Source organism: Perissodus microlepis, chromosome 22, assembly GCF_051167445.1.
Source record: "Perissodus microlepis isolate ML-2025 ecotype Zambia chromosome 22, ASM5116744v1, whole genome shotgun sequence".
Taxonomy (NCBI): Eukaryota; Metazoa; Chordata; class Actinopteri; order Cichliformes; family Cichlidae; genus Perissodus; species Perissodus microlepis.
Window position 1 is genome coordinate 6,379,516 of NC_140481.1, and position 21,843 is coordinate 6,401,358.

At 40.3% G+C, this 21,843-nt stretch overlaps 1 protein-coding gene across 2 annotated transcripts in view; it reads left to right on the forward strand.

The window, feature by feature from the left end:
- The window catches only part of slc66a2 (solute carrier family 66 member 2), a 47,890-nt gene extending 31,783 nt beyond the window's left edge, over positions 1-16,107 (forward strand). For both annotated transcript variants that reach the window (XM_084920185.1, XM_084920186.1), the window contains one exon: positions 11,561-16,107. In XM_084920185.1, coding sequence (XP_084776311.1) covers positions 11,561-11,771 — 211 coding nt within the window. In that variant the 3' untranslated portion in view covers positions 11,772-16,107. The remainder of the gene's footprint in view (positions 1-11,560) is intronic.
- Positions 16,108-21,843: the final 5,736 nt, after the last annotated feature.

Below are 21,843 nucleotides of genomic sequence, written 5' to 3' on the forward strand. Positions count from 1 at the left end.
TATGTGTAGTTAAGAGGAAGTGAGAAATGCACACATGTAAACAAGAGAGCTACTTTCTGTAAGTGCCTGGAACTAAAAAGGAAAAAAAAACATGTCCACATGGTAAAGGATAATGCTGACTTCCTCTCAATTAATGGCCCAGGTAGCAAGCTCCCACTCTGACTGTAGGTATATTTTAAGTTACACCACTTCCTAGTATTTATATATTCAGACTCACAGTAGTGCACGTCTCCACACTCCCCAGTAGGCAGTGGGTGGAGTTGAAACGGGGTAGATATTGCTATGAATCATTTCAGATGTACTCAGCGTCTAGATATACACCATCGCTGCACCAGACAGGAGGTAGCAAAGCTGTTTTGTTATCGTTGTTGTTGTTGTTGTTGTTTTTAATCATGAAGGGAACTCGGGAAGACATAGCTCATGTCCATGAAGACAGATCTGAAACCATGTGTTAGTTATCTGTTTATTTACCCTCAGGTGTTATATTAACCTCATCAATCATAATCGTATGTTTCCCAGTATACATAACTTCAGGTTAAATGTCATTCTTTTAATCTGAATGCTAAAACAAATTTGTCATTGGCAGCCTCCAGTAGTTATGATTTTTTTTTTATCATAAGGATAAAGTGAATGCTCCCCATCATCTTCGTCAGCCTCGGCTTTTATCAGCGAACGTTTATACTTCCTATTCCCTCCTGCAGCCAGCTGCTATTTGCTAAAACTGAAAATTTCACTCTGACTGGGGTTTTGTTTGTTTGTTTTGTTTGGTTTTTTTTGGGGGGGGGGCTTTTTAGGGGCTAACACAACATTAATCACAACAGGTCTGCGTAAAAGAAAGCAAGTTTTAATACTTGAGATATAACTGTTTTTTGGGGGGTGGGGTTGCATTAATTTATTCTAAACAAAACCTCATTTTAATAAATGACATATTGATTAATATTTATTTTTAATTCAGTTTTTATTGTTAATTATGAAATCCTAATTAATCAAAAATTTATAAAATCATGAATTAAGACATGCATAAATTTAAAACAGTCTGAATCTGGAGCTAATTTTCTCCTATGTTATTCTTTTAGGCAGCACGGTGGTTAGCACTGCTGCTGCACAGCAAGAAGTCTTTCTGTGTGGAGTTTGCATGTTCTCCCCGTGTTTGCGTTGGTTTTCTCCGGGTACCCCGGCTTCCTCCCACTGTCCAAAGACATCCAGTTAGTGGGGATAGGTTAATTGGAAACTCTAAATTTCCCGTAGGTGTGAGTGCAAATGGTTGTCTGTCTGTATGTGTTAGCCCTGCAACAGACTGGCGACCTCTCCAGGGTCCAGGACCCTGAAAAGGATAAGCGGAAGAGAATGGCTGGATGGTTATATTTTTATTCATTGTACTCTAGAATTTATAACCATTTATTTTTTTATTTATAATATAAAACACAGTGTTCAGTTCTTATTAGTGTTCTCGGAAATTGGAGTATTTGCTTACATAATATACATAATTGGCTTTTTAATCCATTTTCTGACATTTAATTCTAGAAAGTGACAGAAGATATGTTAATACGAGTTTAAGTGCTGCTTAATAGATCATTTAGATGTTTTCTTGAATCATGTGGGTGCCACTGGTCTTGGAACCAAGTGAAACTATCTCAGCCAGTCTACAATAAATATTTGTGAAGGCAGATACTTTAAGGAGGACATTAGGCCGGATTAAAGGGGTGTTTGTGGCATGTGTATCCTGTGTTTTGAGGGGGGCTGTGGTAACAGTTTTCAAGCTGCTGCTATTATTAGATGGTACATACTGATGCTGACCAGCCCACCATTAAACAAATAAAACACAACAACACATACAGGCTCGCACAAACACAAAACACAGAAATGGGACATCCAGACAGCCAACTGCAGCCTTATAAGGTTTGTGATTTTGAGCTGCATCCCAGTATGCTAGATAACGGTGCCAGAGCCTTATTTAGCCTGCAGGCTGCTGTCTGCACACACTGCCACGTGCCTTGGGTAGATCTGAACTGACTGCTGATGCAGCCAGGCCATCACCTGTGGTCTGGTGCATGGCACCGCTTGTGTGTAGCAGGGCTGTCAGGCAGAGCTTCGGATCACCGCAGCTGGAGGATCCTCAGATCATTCGTCCAACACGAAATCCCTCCATCTGATCCATCACTCGGGGTCCTGCTTTCTCTTTCTTAGATGATTAAATGATAATGGGATTGTTTCTTTTCAATCCTTCAGGGTTACAGCTCTTTTGAGAATGAACTGTTGATCTAAAGTCATATTTTTGTAAATAAATGTATGAATGAACAACCAGACAGCGAAGACCACAAAGAACAGCAAAAATGACACAATCTTGAGCATCTTTATTTAAAGAATATTAGTAAATTAGTAGTTAATTGTGTAAAATGGTATGCGGGCCTTCATAAACCATCTTCTGATTGAATTTTGTCTTTAATGGCACTTAAATATCAGCAGATAGTCTAATCTTTTTTTTTAATAATAATAATGGATTGCATTTATATAGCGCTTTTCAAGACCCTCAAAGCGCTTTACAATTCTACTATTCATTCACTCTCACATTCACACACTGGTGGAGGCAGCTACAGTTGTAGCCACAGCTGCGCTGTGATAAAACTTGGCATATTTGCTCGACTCAGCATTTAAGTTGAATAGAAATAGTATTTTCTTAATGTTTGGATTAAAAATTGATGGAATGACTAAAACATGATGGAATGACCCCACTGTTTTTGTTTTGTCTTGTAAAACTGCAAAAGTTCAAAGTTCAGCTGAGAGAAGTACCGGGCCTTCACAGTATAACTTTGTAAGATTGAGTGAATATAGAATCCAAATGACAAATCTCATAGGTAAAGCTGTTTATGTGCTTTAGCCAGCCTAGCTGTACATCTGTAAGCCACTTGGCAACCCGCCATCGGAAAAGCTCCTTCTGTAATGCTACAGCTCTGTTGTCACTGCTGCTCTGTTCATCATAGTCAATTTGTTAATGGTTTTTTGCCTCCAGGTTTCCACAGTTTCATATCCTTGCCTTATGCTTTTTACAAATTTGTGCCAGGCAATGAATTGAAATTACATTCTATGTTTAAATATTGTGGTTCTTACTTGGGCTGCCACGATTGGTCGACTAGTCACGATTACGTCGACTATTAAAATTGTCGACGACTGATTTAATAGTCGACGCGTCGTTTGAAGCTTTGTAAGATCCCCAAAGACGCAGGAATAAGTAGTAGGATTTAAGAGTGTAATAACGGACTGAAACAGAAGATGGCAGCACTGCATGTACAAGGATGCCAGCTGCCGTTAAACCCCGAAGAAGAAGAAGTAGCTCTGTCCCAGAATTCATAGCGCGGCCCAGCTCAGTTGTCAACAATGGCGGCAGCTAGTTAGTTTTAATATTACTCTTATTATTCTTTCTGGGTCACAAAATAAACGTTTAACATATTTTCAGGCGAGAATGTAGCTCTGTAAACCTCAAATATCTGCTCAGTTTATCAAGACACCACATATTTTCAAAAGCGCTCCGACGTTTTCGGAGACGTCTGTTACCCACTAGCTCGATAGCTAGCCGGGGGCAAGGCTCACTAGAGCCGTGAGAACACCGGACTCCCGGCAAATCGTTTTCAAACCCACCACCGTCTTTCGCTACTCAGGTTAAACATGATATATAAGTAATTTAGATAACTTAAAAATGTTATTGGCTTTTTTCAGTATTTTATTTGTTCCTGAGTAAATCGGTTTGGCTGAGATTAAAGTTAGAGTTTTTACACAGCTGAATAAACATCAAGCAGACAGCTGATTATCAGAAGTGTGAGATGCTCGAGAATATACTCTGGTGTCCTGTTATATTTTAGATAGCAAGGAGTTTATTAAACTTCACCGAAACAATCTGCAAATTTCATTAAAATTTAATAAACTATCATCTTGTCTTTATTTTTAGTTAGCACAAACCTGAAACACTTAAAGCTGTAAGCTAATGATAGTTATATAAGAGCAGATGCTGCTGGTGCAATAAGCTGTACGTTTTACGTCCAATGGATGATGATCTGATTAGTCGACTAATCGCAAAAATAATCTGTGACTAGTCGACTATCAAAATAATCGTTTGTGGCAGCCCTAGTTCTTACTAAAGTGTGAGTGAAGCACAAAAAAGAAATGTGCTAAAAAACCAACTAAAAATAGATGGACAACAGATCCTCTGTTTTAACATAAACCTTATAACTTTATACTAGTTTACTGTACACATATTGTGGAACTGAAATATGCTTTTCTGATTAGCTGTTGATGTCAGCACGCTGTGCTCTGGGCTGAAATGGCAGAAGTGAAGAACTACTGTGGCGCTGAACCAGACAGTTTCTACCCTGGCCTCTGCATGTGCTGGGTTTGTGCTTTGTCCCAAGAAATGGCAAATAGCACAGCTGAGGTTGAAGCACCAGGTGCCTGATTTATTTATAGGCTTTTTAAACAAAGATGAATGAATTGGCACAGAACTGCTAGCATTGTAAAACTGCGTTTTAGAAAAACACACTTTCATTGACAAGGAAAGATAAATCAAGTTTTGTCCATTGGAAGGCAGTGGAAGTTTGTCTTAAATGTGACTCTCAGTATAAACAAATAAAACAGTAAAAAAAAAAAAAAAAACACATGAATGTATCTGATAAAGACAATTGAGTCTAAACTATTCCTGTATTCCTAGCTGCATGCAACATATGCATAGCCGATATAATATGATTCAGGGATTTTTTTTTTCTCTGCAGAACTGGAAAGAATTTTACTGAAGAGGATTAGGGCCACTGGGGGGGGGGGGGGAGTTGGCACGTCTTTTTTTTTTTTTCTTCTTCTTTTCCAGAATTCTGAGAAAAGTCAGAATTATGACTTTTTCCTCAGAATAATTTTTTCTCAGAATTCTGTTCTGAGAAAAAATTCTGTTCTGGCCTAAAAGTGACGTCCATCATTCACACCGTCTATGTTCTGGACTCTAAGCTAACCAAGCTAATGCTACTTTAAGGTTTTGTTGAATTTTACAGATGAGGATTAGGGCCACCGGGGGGGAAAAAAAGTTGTCACGTCTTTTTTTCTTCTTTTTCAGAATTCTGACTTTTTCCTCAGAATTATTTTTTCTCAGAATTCTGAGAAAAAATAAGCTGTAGAAAAACTTGATGCTTTTCTACAGCTTAGACTCTGTTTACAGTCTTTGCTGGTTTTATTGGTGCACCATGTTGAACATGGATACAAATAAACAGACAGTTTGTACTTAGCCAGTGTTACCATACCATGCATCTGGAACCCAGTGTAGAAACTGTGTGGTCAGTGCAGCTATGCTTCTCCACTGCTGCCATTTGAGCCCAGAGCTCAGTTGGCACTCTCCGTCCCTCATTTGTCTCAGAGAAGGTGACAGATAAGTAGCCAGACACCCTCTCCCCACAGCCCTGCCTTTGCCACGTCTTATTAGGGAACCACCAAAGGAACTGGTCAAACAAGAATCCTCCCTCTCTTATCTTTACATCCAGATTCAGCACCATAACTAAGACAGCAGCCACTGAGGGAGGTGTGGGTGGTGGGGGTTTTTGGGGGATGTTTGGAGGGGGTTGTTTTCACAGTGCTAACAAGCTCCTCGTGGAGAAAGAGCGGTGTGAGGACAGCAGGTATAGGGAATGCAAATACAAACGGGTATAGAGAGTTGATGGGAGGCTGAATGGATGAGGAGAGAGACATGCTTAAAAAAATGGAGAAAACGATGCCAGTGCAAACATTTTGAAAAGATTCAGGGAAGGAGCTGGAGAAATGTTAGAAAGGAGTGTATGACAAAATCTGCAACAAAAAAACCCAACAAAAAAATCGTCTTAAAAATACATAAGTCTAAGGTGAGGTTGGGGATATAAATAATGCAAGAAGGGATTTGGCTCCAAAGCTTTGCCCCAGTGTGGCTAAAGTGCACACAGTTGGGGTGACAAGCCACTCCTCCACCCCATTCCCTTTTACATTTGTTAAGCGGCTTATAGAAAGGCAGGAAATCTGCTAACACAACGATTCATTGTTTCTTCTTTATCTTCATATCACCATGATTCACCTGCTGCAGTAATCAAAGCATCACACTGCGACATGTTTATTCAGGATGCTCTATCAGAGGATCCGCGGGGCACTGGGAACTGCAACTAAATGTACTTTACTTTCTTAGTGGAACATTCATATCAGACGGTGAACTATGCCCTGAACATCAGCCACAGGTCAAATGTTTCTGGGTTTTTTCATAACGTTCACAGTAAGCACACTGCACTATATTGCTGTTGTGTAACCTAATGGAGACCGTATTTTATAAAATCAGCATCGTGTTGAATTCAGTAAGACTAATGCGGTGAAAGTGTTTTGTTGAGATCACAGACGACTAAGACAGAGTTATTTTCCCTGGACTGTGGAAAGGTGTAACCAGTTTAGTGTACAACACATCAAAGCTGCTTCAAGGTTTGACATCTTGTACATACCTTTTTTGTAACAAGTTATCTATTCTGCCCATTTTCACCCAGAGAAATGCCCTCACTGGATATTTTGTCTTTTTCTCTGTAACCTTTGAAATGGTTAAATATATGAATCCCATACAGGACAACAAAGACATAGGTTTAGTGTCTGCTTTCCAGAATATCAATAAAAAGTTTTTCAGAATTATAGCTATTATTTGATTAACAAAAATAAAAGCTGGTCAACACTTAAGTTTAATGGTTCTCAGTTCTAGAATATGTGAACGCTGATTCTAGGGGAAAGATGTCACAGAATTTTTTAACATTGATGGAAACACTGTGTCCTGGCATTACACACTGAAGGCCAGTTTGGCTCTGTCTGATTCAGCTCAGTAGGTGACATTGATTGAATGCTCATTGGTAATCACATTCATTGCCTAGCAGTGTCAGGGAAGAAGAAAACCTGATTAGCTTTTACAAGTTGATAAAAGTAAAGGCAAGCAGCCTAATGAGTCACAGTCAGGAACTGAGTTCCAGCCATCAATCCATCCTGATGCTTAACTGGGTCTGGATCGCAGGGAAGCAGTCTAAGCGGGAGCATCCTTAGTCCCTCTGCCTAACCGGTCCTCCAAGAGGGACACAAGCTGCCCAAAAAAGAAGGAAAAAGAGGGTTATCTGTCCAGCAAGTGCTCGGTGTGTCCCGGAGCCACTTCTGGTAGAGAGCGATCCAGGACAGTCACCTTTCTAGTCTGATGATGCTAATTATAGGCCAATCTCCAACCTTCCTTTCATATCAAAAATCCTTGAAAGAGTAGTTGTCAAACAGCTAACAGATCATCTGCAGAGGAATGGTTTATTTGAAGAGTTTCAGTCAGGTTTCAGAGCTCATCACAGCACAGAAACAGCTTTAGTGAAGGTTACAAATGATCTTCTTATGGCCTCTGACAGTGGACTCATCTCTGTGCTTGTCCTGCTAGACCTCAGTGCAGCATTCGATACTGTTGACCATAATATCCTATTAGAGCGATTAGAACATGCTGTAGGTATTACAGGTACTGCACTGCAGTGGTTTGTATCATATCTATCTAATAGACTCCAGTTTGTGCATGTAAATGGAGAGTCCTCTTCACACACTGAGGTTAATTATGGAGTTCCACAGGGTTCAGTGCTAGGACCAATTCTGTTTACATTATACATGCTTCCCTTAGGCAGCATCATTAGAAGACATAGCATACATTTTCACTGCTATGCAGATGACACCCAGCTCTATCTGTCCATGAAGCCAGATAACACACACCAATTAGTTAAACTGCAGGAATGTCTTAAAGACATAAAGACCTGGATGGCCGCTAACTTTCTGCTTCTTAATTCAGATAAAACTGAGGTTATTGTACTCGGCCCTGAAAATCTTAGAAATATGGTATCTAACCAGATTCATACTCTGGATGGCATTACCTTGGCCTCCAGTAACGCTGTGAGGAACCTTGGAGTCATTTTTGACCAGGACATGTCCTTCAACGCACATATTAAACAAATATGTAAGACTGCTTTCTTCCATTTGCGCAACATCTCTAAAATTAGAAATATCCTGTCTCAGAGTGACGCTGAAAAACTAGTTCATGCATTTATTACTTCCAGGCTGGACTACTGTAATTCATTATTATTAGGATGTCCAAAAAACTCACTGAAAAGCCTTCAGCTAATCCAAAATGCTGCAGCAAGAGTACTGACAGGGACTAGAAGGAGAGAGCATATTTCTCCTGTTTTGGCTTCCCTTCATTGGCTTCCTGTTAAATCCAGAATTGAATTCAAAATCCTGCTCCTCACATACAAGGTCTTAAATAATCAGGCCCCATCTTATCTTAATGACCTTGTAGTACCATATCACCCTATTAGAGCACTTCACTCTCGCTCTGCAGGCCTACTTGTTGTTCCTAGAGTATTTAAAAGTAGAATGGGAGGCAGAGCCTTCAGTTTTCAGGCCCCTCTTCTGTGGAACCAGCTTCCAGTTTGGATTCGGGAGACAGAAACTATCTCTACTTTTAAGATTAGGCTTAAAACTTTCCTTTTTGCTAAAGCATATAGTTAGGGCTGGACCAGGTGACCCTGAATCCTCCCTTAGTTATGCTGCAATAGACGTAGGCTGCCGGGGGATTCCCAAGATGCATTGAGTTTTTCCTTTCCAGTCACCTTTCTCACTCACTATGTATTAATAGACCTCTCTGCATTGAATCATATCTGTTATTAACCTCTGTCTCTCTTCCACAGCATGTCTTTTATCCTGTCTTCCTTCTCTCACCCCAACCGGTCACAGCAGATGGCCCCGCCCCTCCCTGAGCCTGGTTCTGCCGGAGGTTTCTTCCTGTTAAAAGGGAGTTTTTCCTTCCCACTGTCGCCAAAGTGCTTGCTCATAGGGGGTCATATGATTGTTGGGTTTTTCTCTGTATCTATGAAGCGCCTTGAGGCGACTTTTGTTGTGATTTGGCGCTATATAAATAAAATTGAATTGAATTGAATTGAATTGATGTCCAAACATTATTTTGGTCACTACCCAGATGAGGGCAGAAATGTGAAAAGCAAAAAGGTAGTGCACTACAGATCAAATACAAGGCTAATACCACAAAATACCACAAAAGGAAATGCTTTCTTCTACTTTTTCACAGTTTTTAAATCTCAGATAAACATATCTCCAGACCTGGGCAATAAAACTCATATCCAGCAGTATCTCACAGAGTCAAATACCACTGGATATATGCCAGCCCTTCAAATTCAGGGTAGCAGTTGCCTCAGTGGCAGAAAAAAAGATGTCTGCAAAGCTCATTCAAATAGTGCTGACCAACCAAGCTAACACGCTTGAGTGAAAGGATTTCAGATATCGCAGCATGTGTTCACATTGTTGTAGGCTGGTAGCTTTAGGAGGCTCATCTGACAAGTCCTCCTTCTGTACGTCTATGAGTGGATTGTGGGCACACTGCTGGTTCAGTCCTTTCTTTGTCTGCATTGCCTGTGTGTATTTCTTCCTCAAACAAATAATACAAAAAGAAAAAGGCAACAAGCAAACTAAAAACAGAGGCGAGCGTACCTGAGCTCTGCAGAAGGCGATAGATTTGTTGATGCTGTCATAAAAGAGAGCGGGAAACACCCATAACCCCCAAGCCAAACTTTTCAAAGAGCTTTACAAGCATTTTTGAACTGATGTCCTCGCATTACTTGATACGCAGCTGTACATTGTGTTTTTCTATCTTGGGAGAGGATAACATGTATGAGAAAGTGTGTTTTCAGACCCCAGGCCTTTGTTCTTTTTTCGCTGACTCTTGTTTGGCTTCCTTTTCCATCTCATTAGTTGAGTTCACAGTGCTTTCCAGTGCCAGTGAGAGGATGATGATTATGCTTAGAGGAACTTTGGCTCTTCCAAGTCACATGGGCGCTCATCTCCAGTCACTTGTAGAGCGATAACTGCAGAATTCATGCCTGGATTGTCTCACGTGCACCCTGTGAACAGCTCGGTATGAACCGGAAGCAGAATTTTATAGTTAGAAATGTGCCACAGGATGCAAAGTTAATAAGAAGCATGCAACCTGAAGAGATTCATTACTTCAATTTCCCCTGGTACTTATTGTGTCATATTTCCTATTTCTTTCCTGCCTGCAACTCTCAGACCTCGTGTCCTGCTGTCATTAACATGTGGTTTTGGTGACCAAATGGAGTAAAAAAAAAAAAAAATCAGTCCAAGTAGAAATGAAGCCAGGATGCATTAAAGGTCTGGTCAAAATGCAATGAAGTTGATGTGCGGACAGACCCAAAGTGTTCAATATGAGAACAAAGTATTCCATCAGTAATTTGGTTTACTCTGTAACAGCAGTCTAGAACTCATTAATACTAAACAGTTTCATTTTGCACATATTCTTCAGGATTCTATTTTTATTTCCTAATGACATTTTCTGCCAAATAAACTTCATTTGGACACGTTTGGTTTTTGTAACAACCATGTTGATGCAATAACAGTATTATGGAAAAAGTCTCTCATTTCTTTATTCTTTCTTTGGATGATGGGAAATGGGTGCAGCTATTTACTGAAATATGTGCAACAATATATGGAAATGCAGCATAGAAGGCAAAAAGAGTTTATACAATTCTAATGAGCCTAAACGTCAATATTTGGTATGACCTTCTTCATTCCTCAACACAGACTGAACTGTTTTATTAATTTACGTAGTCTTCTGGAATAGTTCTCCAGGCTTCTTGAAATACATTGAAAGTTCTTCTTCGGATGTAGATTATTCCAATCTCTATCAAGATGATCCCACACTGCTGTTGGGGTTCAGGCTCTGGGGGATGAGAGTCCATGACCGAAAGTGTTCAATTTTGAGTTATTATATCCGGGTATGTTTTTACTGCACTGGCAGTATGTTTGGGATCATTGTCATGCTTAAAAACCGAAGCCTTTGCTAATCAGATACTTTCCAGATGATATTAATTGGTGGATCAAAATCTGATAGTACTTTTATGCATTTCTAATTCCATCAATTCTGATAAGATTGTCAACACTATTGGCAGAAAAACAGCCCAAACCATGACAGAGCCTCTACCGTGCTCTACAGATGTCTTTGGGCACTGTTATACCTCCCTCCTGATATCCTCTGTACATACCTGCTCCCACCGATTTTCAGTGCAGTTCTTGTGTAGTTTGGCATACCTCAGCATTTTCTGTTTCCCTTCCTTAAGAGAATAGTCACTAACAGCATTTCTGATGCAGCACCCCTAGACACCTAGCCTGTTACTAATCGCTTTGCTTTTATTGAGAATTACCGCAACACAACTTTTAAAGTCTATTAATCATGTTTTAAATAGGAAGTAATGTATTAACCAACTTATACTAAAAAGAAAAACTGGACAAAGGCTGGTGAAGGCATGACAAAGCTCTACAACACTGTTGTCATGTTGTCAGAAGTGCTTGTTAGAAAAATAACATTCAAAATAATTTAAAGAAAATTAACTCCAGTAAATCTGGTAACAAAAGAATGATACAGAATGGTAAAGCTACAGTAATGGGCTACAATATTAACATTGTTTTCTCTTCTTCTCTTCTTGTTTCCATGAAGCATCAAGATGGTTCTGATGTGGACCAGTGGTGACACCTTTAAAACGGGGTACTTCCTCCTCACCCAGGCTCCGGTGCAGTTCTGGATTTGCGGCCTGCTGCAGGTCTTCGTGGACATCACCATCCTCTTCCAGGTTTACTACTACAGCCGCTACCCGCAGAAACCAGTGTCACACACAGTTTCTCACACCACCAGTGCCAAAGCCCTCTGAGAACATCGGCATAATCTCTGAGGACACTACAAAGCAGCAGCGAGGAAGGCCTTATCGAGGCACTGTGGAAATGTATAAACACACACGCACCAAAGCATCTTGAGATGATGCAGGCTGCTGCTCCCCCTCACCTCCTAGTATAAATGAAGACTCCAACGCACTCATAAATAAGGCAAAGATACACAGACACCAGGTGGTGGCAATGTCTCCAGTGATACCCAAAGGACACTTGTTACACACAACGTCAGCCTGTTTTATTTATTATCCTCTTGACTTATCAAAGCGGCTCAATGCATGCTAATAGGAATGCAAACGTCTCTGAGAATACACCTTGAGTCATCCTGTGCATGTGGAGAATATTATGCACACACAGCACATGAACATCCAGCGTATGCAAACTGCAGATGCACGCACTGAAATCAGTGCTCAAGGAAAAGTGGACCAGCTTGTGTCGTCCTCAAGATGAATGTTGCTTGGAACTTCTGCCTTAAAGCACCCACATTTTCAACATGGATTGCTGCATTGCCAGTAATGTGTTACACATCAATCAAAACAAAAAAAAAGAAATGTTAATATACAGCATTGCTGAATGTACATTTGTTGTTGTTTTTTTCCAACACAGTGGAGGAATGCCAGTCAGTCTCCTGCTTGTTGGACACCATATGCTGTCATACTCAATCTTGCACAACAAAAATACAGAAAAGCAAAGTCAATCTAACGTCACCAAATGAAGAAAACTCCTCACGTTTGGTCATGGATGTGAGTGGCCTTGAGACTAGCAAAAAGATGAGCGACTTAGCCTTTGTAAGCAAATGCCAAGACTTTTATACTAAAGCCCTTGACGACATTTTATATATATTTTCATCATTTCCAAAACGTCCTAAATAAATGCTTGAAGATGTGTTAACATCATTAAACTGCGAGCCTACAACTGCGCTTCATAAAGGTAAAGGAATAATTTAAGCTGCCAGCATGATGCAGCCAATTTTCTGTGTCTGGAACTAGCAGCTGAATCATAGCTCGAGGCGCTAGTTTAGCTTCACGTTCAGTCTGAACTCATCTTTATGATGACGACCGCATTTAAAGTCGCATCATGGGCTTAATTTAGTGATTTTTGCGGCTTCTGTTTCATTTTGAACATCATCCTACATTCATGCTATAACTGCAGGATAACAAGAAGCTGTTTTTCTGTCCTGAATTGGATCATGTTTTATTCTAAGGCCTCGTGACAGCTTTGCATTCACCACAATAGACTAGATTTTCTGTTTCTATTGTGTTGCAAGCAAGTCTCGCCAACGGATGGCCAGAAGCTGAGCGCTCTAAAGCTTTTTTAAATTATATTATTTTTACATTTGCTTGCAGCTTGATGCCAATATTTCACTGAGACTTGTTTGACAAAAAACAAACAAGAACACTCAGAAAGCACAGCTCCCTCCAAAGAGCAAGGGCTAAAATGTTTTTATTATAATATGCTGACATCAGCCTGTTACGGCATTGTTGTGAGGTGTTATAGTGAAAGAAATATGTGCGTTATACAGCTTTCTCCATGCCTTTTTATGTGATAAAGTATGATATGGTTTCAACAAACTGGAATCTGGAGTGGGCACATCCTGTTACAGCACCACATTCAAATTCATCAAGCTCTTTAGACCGATCCATTCTTTTACAAACATGTGTAAAAGCACACGGCGTGGATAGGTGTTTGATTTTATACACCTGTGGTAATGGCACTGAACACACCCGAATTCAAACGTTACTTTTGTCCATATCGTCTATCTTGCTGTGGCATTGAGATCCATCGAGCTGCGCTAGACTGTGATTGTATAAAAAAGACAAACTTTGTTGAGTTTGATGATGACCACTATCAGGAGGCTGCTGCTAGAAATGCTCTGCTGCTGCTTGTTTCCTTCCTGAAATCAGAATCATGGATGCCCTAAACTGGCTCGTGATGCTGTGCCATTCCTAATTGTACAATCATAATCCATAACATATCTAAAAACTGAGCTACATCAATCCCACATAGCAAAATTGGTATGGCCCAGATCTGGCCCACACAATGGGCTTACACATGGCCCACATACCGCAGAGAATGACGGCCCTTTGGTGGCCCAGATCTGGTTTGCCAGAGGTGGCCCACACATGGGCCAGCACAAGGCCAGTTGCAGACACACTGGTGGTCCTGTGCCAAAGGGCCGTCATTCTTTGCAGTATGTTGGCCATGTGTAAGTTGTGTGCAGCCACAGGCCAGTTGCAGACACACTGTCAAACCATGTAATAACAACATGTGCTGGAACATGATAGCATGAAAAGAAATATGACAAAACTCTAAAACTCTAAGACTAATTCTGATATAGAGCTTTTCTACTCTCCCGGATTACTCATAGTGCTCTATACAACATGACACATTCACCCAATCACACAACTTTTCTAAACTGAGTGCTTCTTAACTACACCCACACACATTCTCACTCTTGACATGCAGACTGGAGGAACCAGGGATCGAATCACTAACCTTCCGATCAGAAGGTGACCTGCTCTACCTCCTGAGCTACAGTCACCCACTGGCAAAGATTAGTAAACCGTCACTAGGTTTTGGATAAAGTTTACACTTACAAACCTGTCAAACCTGCATTTGAAACGTTGGCTACCATAGCAGTATAGTATTGCAACATGGCATTTGGGTCTTCTAACTAAAATAGGAAAATAAGAAAATAAATAGCACCATCATTGCCAGACCTGGCCCACATCTGGTTGACATACACTCTGCCATGACAGCAGTTAGTCAGAAGTGCCAGCTTGATGCCAGATCCAGGGAAGACCTGTTTTCTATGAGCCTGGGCCACATACACCATACCACAATCGGGCCAGATGTGGCATGCCATCACATAAATAGTGCCATCTACACCAGGCCTGGCCCATATCTGAATGACATACCACTTACTATGCCAGAAGTCAGCCAGCAGTGCCGGCTTGACACCAGATCTGGCCCAGACCTGTCTGCTATGTGGGATGATTTTAAGCCATTCTGAAATAAACCAACAATGACATAGAGCTTCATAGAGCCCCATTCATTCTAAATTATTTCACAAGTAGTCCCTATGAAACCAGAGCTCCCATGAATGGGAGTTCTCAGTGTTATTAGAATTTTTCTTTTTTAAATTTTCGGGATTGACCAGTAAAGTGTAAGTGCACAAACATCATTTCGCTCCTTACAGCAATAATAACGTTAAATACATTTTATGAAAAGGTTTTTATGCAGGACCAAGTCGATATGTTCTGTGAGCGGTGTTGTTCACAAAGCCCAAGCTGTAATAAACTGGAATTATGCCTTAAAGAGATGAACTTCACAGACTCACAGTTCAGAATTTGCTCAGCTAAGATCGTACCTCTTCCTCATATTGGCTGCAGAGAGCACTGACTGGCCAGTTTATCATTTATGACAAATCCAATAACATCCTTTAATATCCCCCCCGCTCATGACCCCACATCATTGTGAGGTCCTCTGTGAGGGCAGGTTCTACTCATCATTGTTTTGTCATATGAAATTCATTTCCTGTTAAACGCAGAGGCAGCCACGTGATTTTTTTTTCTTTGTTACTGTTGTTGTTTTGTCATTTCTCTCTGAGGAGGAATGCCGGACCATAAGGTGCACGACTGTCAGCCCTTCAGTGATCTGTGTACCACAGCAGACCTGTCCTCGTCTTCAAAAAGAACAAAACTGCAACAAAAATAAATCTTTGTGTTCTGCCGAGAAACGACCATTCTCTGCTTCTTCTTTTTATAAACATGTTGGGTGAGAATCGGGTACTGAGGGATCGGTGGGGGCATTTTTTTATGTTTACATCTTTTTAGCTTACGTATTTATTTTGTCCTTTTTTATATTAACACTTCAGGTGCCAGTGTAAGATTGCCTGTTCTCTGTCCCGACAGTGCTGAGCCCGAGTGTGTTGTGTGAGTTAATGTGAGATACCGGACAGGGTCCTGTTGTGTGAAACAAGATTAAACTGACCTCGGAGTTCCACTTCTGTGACTGTTTCACTGCACGTGATGATTTATCTTTGTTTGCTCCGTGTTTTGTATCTTTTTGCTCATTTGTCATGTGAACGTGTTTTCATGTTTTTTGTTTGTTACTATACCAAAAATATCATTCCGTGAGTATGTTTATTATGTGTTTTTGGTTTTTTACCCTAGTACAGCGATTTATGTCTCTATTTTTTTTATCCATTTTCCTTCTAAACTGGCCACACACCTGTAATTCCTGAGGCTGTTTAAACCCACCCAGTATTGTCAAGCATTTAATGTGGCATTGTCCCCCAATAAAAAGGACTCAGACAAACTCTTGCGCTATGTCTTTACTTATTGTTTTTTTTTCCTTTTGATGGAGATGTTTTTGGGACTTGTGACGACATCCGTCGTTGCTCTGATCAACAGTGTCGCTCTGGCAGGCATCAGTTGTCAAAGGAGGTGTAAGCCCACCAGCCGTGGTCCTTCTTTGGGCTTTGGGCACATGCCATCTGAAGCAATAATAAAAACATAAATCGTAATGTGCTTGGCTTTCCACACGGAGCTCTCTGAAGGCACAGAGAGGAGGCACAACAAAGATAACAGAGTCACCAAACAAAAAAGGATCAAAAAGATGGATTTGAAAAAATGTTTTCTAATCCAGATTCACATTCAAAATGTGTTCCTATTTATGCCTTTCACTGCACCAGATATGTCTCTCATAGATTAGGCCTGATTCATGCACACACACATATGTACTGTATATATAAACTGAAATGACACATGGACCATAACTGACAGAAATGTGTTTGAAACTTATCTAATTTAAACTCAAAGGTCAGGACCTCATACACACAGGCCTGGAAATAAAATTCTTTGTTTTCAGTGCCTCTGGAATTTGAGTGAATGTGAGAGAAAGAGGCTTCCCTTTGTGATAAATACTGAAAACATACGAGGCACACACTTTTGAAACTCCTCTAGGGCCTTGTGTTGTGAACGTTGTCGCATCAAACCTCTTCACAAGTGCACCTCTGCGTCAAACCGCCACAGACAGGTGGCTTCTTACCAGGGTACTCCTCTAAGATTCAGTTTATCTGCATGGAATGAATATATTTTAAACAAAGTGACTGCGCTGCTTCACAGAGAGCCACTCAAGAGCTTTTTGAATGTGAGTGGTGGTGTTCACAAGCAGCATGGCTATTGTTCAGTGCTGGAGATAACAATTGGCCCAGGTACTAGAATGCCTATAGAGCAGTAACAGGGTATAAAGTGGGCCAATTATGGTTTTCCTATACTGTTACAGTGGTAGATGCTCATTTCAAACAAAATGACAAATAATGAGGTTTGCCTACTGACAAGTTGTCCATATTAGCTGCAATCTCAACTGTCAGACTGCTTTAAAGGCACTGTTTCCAACCTTTTCTGTTCTATTAGACTATTAGCTATATATTATAGTTTTTATAGATCTAAAATATGGATTGGACATCACTGTGACATCACCCATTAGTTTTGAAGCTTCTACTTTAGTGTTTTGACCACAGTCATGTCGAATTTTTTGGGACTGATGAAAGGTGGAATGCTAATTTATCGGTTAATGTTAGCTAGCTTGTTAGCAAGCTGTATTCTTGAACGGTATCAGTGCAGCACACAGAAAGCACCAGGCTAATAAAACATGAGAATTTTACTCACCAAAACTGAAGCCCAAATTTCTGGGATGGTCAGTGAACAAGACAATCGGTGATGTAGTAGCTCGTCCGCAATCGCTCTCAATTCACAGGTTATTACAACCAACTGGTTAAACTACAGGAATGTTTATGAGACATAAACCCCTGATTGGCCTCTAATTTCCTACTTCTAATTTCAGACAAACCTGAGGATATTATCTTAAGCTTTATAGTTTATGTCTTGCATATAAACACAACCATATCCATAATCAAATACTGTGTATGCTACCATTGTATATAGTGTATTATCTTACTTATATTATATATGTATGTATTTTATTTTTATTTTTTTGTATTTTCCTTCTGATATCTGTACCTGAGCTGAGGTAACGCAAAAAATTTCCCCGTCGTGGGATCAATGAAGTCTCATCTTATCTTAACTTATTACCTTGGCCTCCAGTAACACTGTGAGAAATATTGGAACCATTAATGTGCATATCAAACTAGTATGTAGGACTGCTTTCTTCAATTTACACAATATCTCTAAAAGTAGAAACATCCTGTTTCAGAATGATGCCATAAAACTAGTGCCTTTATAACGTCTTGCTGGACTACTGTAATTTATTATTATCAGGCTGTCCCAAAAACTCCCTAAAAAGCCTTCAGCTGATCCAAAATCTTACAGTGAGTACAGACAGGGACAAGAAAGAGTATATTTTGCACATATTGGCTCCTCTTTGCTGGCCACCTGTTAAATCCAGAAACAACTTTAAAATCATTGTCCTAAATTAAAAAATCTTAAAGAGCTCATAGTACTGTATCACCCCAATAGAGGACTTTGCACCTCACACCACAGGCTTACTTGTGGTTCCTAGAGTATTTAAAAGTAAAATGGGAGGCAGAGCCTTCAGCCCTCATAAGAGGCCCCTCCAGCGCTGGGTGGGGGGGGCTTTTGTAAATTTTTGCCCCTGCCCCAACAGATTCTAGAATCACCAACTGGCTGCACTGTCCATCCATTGAAAATGATGAATATGACCTCGCCATTGACCGTGAGCACACTATGAGTGACGACCCATTGGGTGATTATTGTGTGCAACTTTGATTAGAGCGATCCTTGAGACTTGTTGACTTTTGACCAGGATATTTCCTTCAATGCACATATTAAACAAATATGTAAGACTGCGTTCTTCCATTTGCGCAACATCTCTAAAATTAGAAATATCCTGTCTCAGAGTGACGCTGAAAAACTAGTTCATGCATTTATTACTTCCAGGCTGGACTACTGTAATTCATTATTATCAGGATGTCCAAAAAACTCCCTGAAAAGCCTTCAGCTAATCCAAAATGCTGCAGCAAGAGTCCTGACAGGGACTAGAAAGAGAGAGCAGATTTCTCCTGTTTTGGCTTCCCTTCATTGGCTTCCTGTTAAATCCAGAATTTAATTCAAAATCCTGCTCCTCACATACAAGGTCTTAAATAATCAGGCCCCATCTTATCTTAATGACCTTGTAGTACCATATCACCCTATTAGAGCACTTCGCTCTCGCTCTGCAGGCCTACTTGTTGTTCCTAGAGTATTTAAAAGTAGAATGGGAGGGAGAGCCTTCAGTTTTCAGGCCCCTCTTCTGTGGAACCAGCTTCCAGTTTGGATTCGGGAGACAGAAACTATCTCTACTTTTAAGATTAGGCTTAAAACTTTCCTTTTTGCTAAAGCATATAGTTAGGGCTGGACCAGGTGACCCTGAATCCTCCCTTAGTTATGCTGCAATAGACGTAGGCTGCCGGGGATTCCCATGATGCATTGAGTTTTTCCTTTCCAGTCACCTTTCTCACTCACTATGTCTTAATAGACCTCTCTGCATTGAATCATATCTGTTATTAACCTCTGTCTCTCTTCCACAGCATATCTTTTATCCTGTCTTCCTTCTCTCACCCCAACAGCAGATGGCCCCGCCCCTCCCTGAGCCTGGTTCTGCTGGAGGTTTCTTCCTGTTAAAAGGGAGTTTTTCCTTCCCACTGTCGCCAAAGTGCTTGCTCATAGGGGGTCATATGATTGTTGGGTTTTTCTCTGTATCTATGAAGCGCCTTGAGGCGACTTTTGTTGTGATTTGGCGCTATATAAATAAAATTGAATTGAATTGAATTGAATTGAATTGAACTGATCACGTCCCTAACTCCAGTATCCAGGTCGATGAGTTATGAAAAAATTCTGGGTTAATTGCAATATATACAATATCAACCGTGTTTAGAAGCAGCAGCGCTCACCATCACCAGGTTCTGTTTGCAAAGCCAGGTGAGTGGCAGCCAATCAGAAGGAAGACAGACAGGAGCTGCTTGTTACTGGACTATGGCATCACACAGTGGTCAGCGAGGTCCCATTGTGAAGCGTCAAGCTGAGTGTTTTCTGTTGCTTTCGTGGTGTTTTCAAAGCAGAGATGACATGCGAGGGGTGGATCTGAGTGAGAAACCAAGGGAGACTGCACATTCACAGGCTAATGACTTGTAAATCACACGGCAAACAGAGCAGAACAGAAGTTTATCTGCACATTTAATCCCGCCAAAATCTTAATAAAAGGAAAAGAAGTACAATTATAACAGTATGTCATTTTTCTACACGATATAGAAATGCTGCTATAGTACATGAAATAAATCTGGACTCTGGGTTCAATTTGCAAGGAATAAACGTGTACAGAAAAAGTCCTGGTAGCTCGTTGTCCACACCCGTGATCATAAAACTGAAAGTTTCTAATTACACTATAGAAAATCTAGTTAAAAGTCAAAACTTTATATCTTCCTTCATATTTTTCAAAGCATTCAGGTGGGCCAGATTGGAGTCTTTCTCAGACTGAATCTGGCCCACGGGCCTTACATTTGACACCCCTGTCACAGAGCACCATGTTGGTTTTCCCAAAGACATCTAACCCTCTTTTTCGCCACAAGACTTACCCTCATACCTGGTTTGAGAGACGGAATCCAGCTGGACTGGAGCTAAAATTCCAAACAGAGTGCCTAAATCAACAATAGATGAAAACTGAATGAATATATTATCAGTGACAGACCTGAAATGAAAAACAAGAAGTCAAACCACAATCAAACCAGTCCTGATTCACGTACCTCGCGAGTATATCACATACAGCTCTGCAAGTTTGAGGAAGCACTTGTGTAATAAATTGTTTAAGCCTTTCACACGGGACTGTGTTCATTATCATTTGTATTACATTTTTGTCAGAGACTTCCTCAGGCTATGGATTTATGACTCAAAACACAAACCCTTTTAAACTCAAACACACCATCTGCTCCTCATCAAAACTCTATTTCCATTAAAATATTATTTAGGAGTTTTAAGAGTGTTCCCTCTGTAGTATTTTCACACTTTTTAATGACATTTTTTAATCCAGTGACTGCAATCCAGGGCAAGCACGTCCTTGCAACCTGTACGGCCTTTTGCAAATACCTGAACCTAATTTGCACTTTCAAGCACGCTTGGACGCCTCCGGCTTGACAACAGTTTGGGAAAATGGTTCGCTGTTGTATCACTTCAAAGTACCAGGCACTCGAGTGGGAGAAAATGAAGAAAATGAAGCATTGTTTGTGGAATTACATGAAATCATGTGAGGGTGTAGAAATTATTTACAATAGCTGTTATTGCTTTTTGAATGAAGCTTTCCCGGGATCTGTTGTTTAACTGCCTGAAGGTGGATGTTTAATACTTGTCAGAGTTAGTCAGCCTCTTTGAAGAGAAGAAAACTATAATTTCTTTTGGGGAGTGTTTGCTCTCTAACAAACTTAATGTATTTATAAATACAGGTATCACTGGTGATACATTTTGTCACTTCTTCTCTTGAAAAAACACCAATCTTTGGTTCATAATCAGAGGCCTGTATTATCAGCCTCACATAATTTCAGGTTCAACTCTGGGTGGTCAGTTGTGAGAAAGGTGGCTAGAAACTTAATAGCTATAACCTCTTACTGGGATCCACTGCCATGGCAACTTCTGCTTCACACCTTGCATGCATCGGTTAACAGATTAATGTCGCCTACTAACCAATCATTTCTGTGGGAAAGAAGCGTCGCCATTTGTAAAAAACGTCGTCTTCAAGTCTCACATAGAAAAGCACAGATCAGCACATAGTACAGTTGCACAAATAAAAATATTTTTACTTTATTATGTTTGTGTGATGTTCATTGGTGGATTAATTTATAATATTTAATACATTTAAAGAAATTAAATTGAGTTGGGCTCAAAATAGCAATATTAATTCATTTGAATTCAACTATATTTATATAGCACCAAATCACACCAACAGTTGTGAGGCGCTTTATGTTGTAAGGTAAAGACCCTACAATAATACAGAGAAACCCCAAATCAGACCACCCCCTATGAGCAAACACTTGGTGACAGTGGG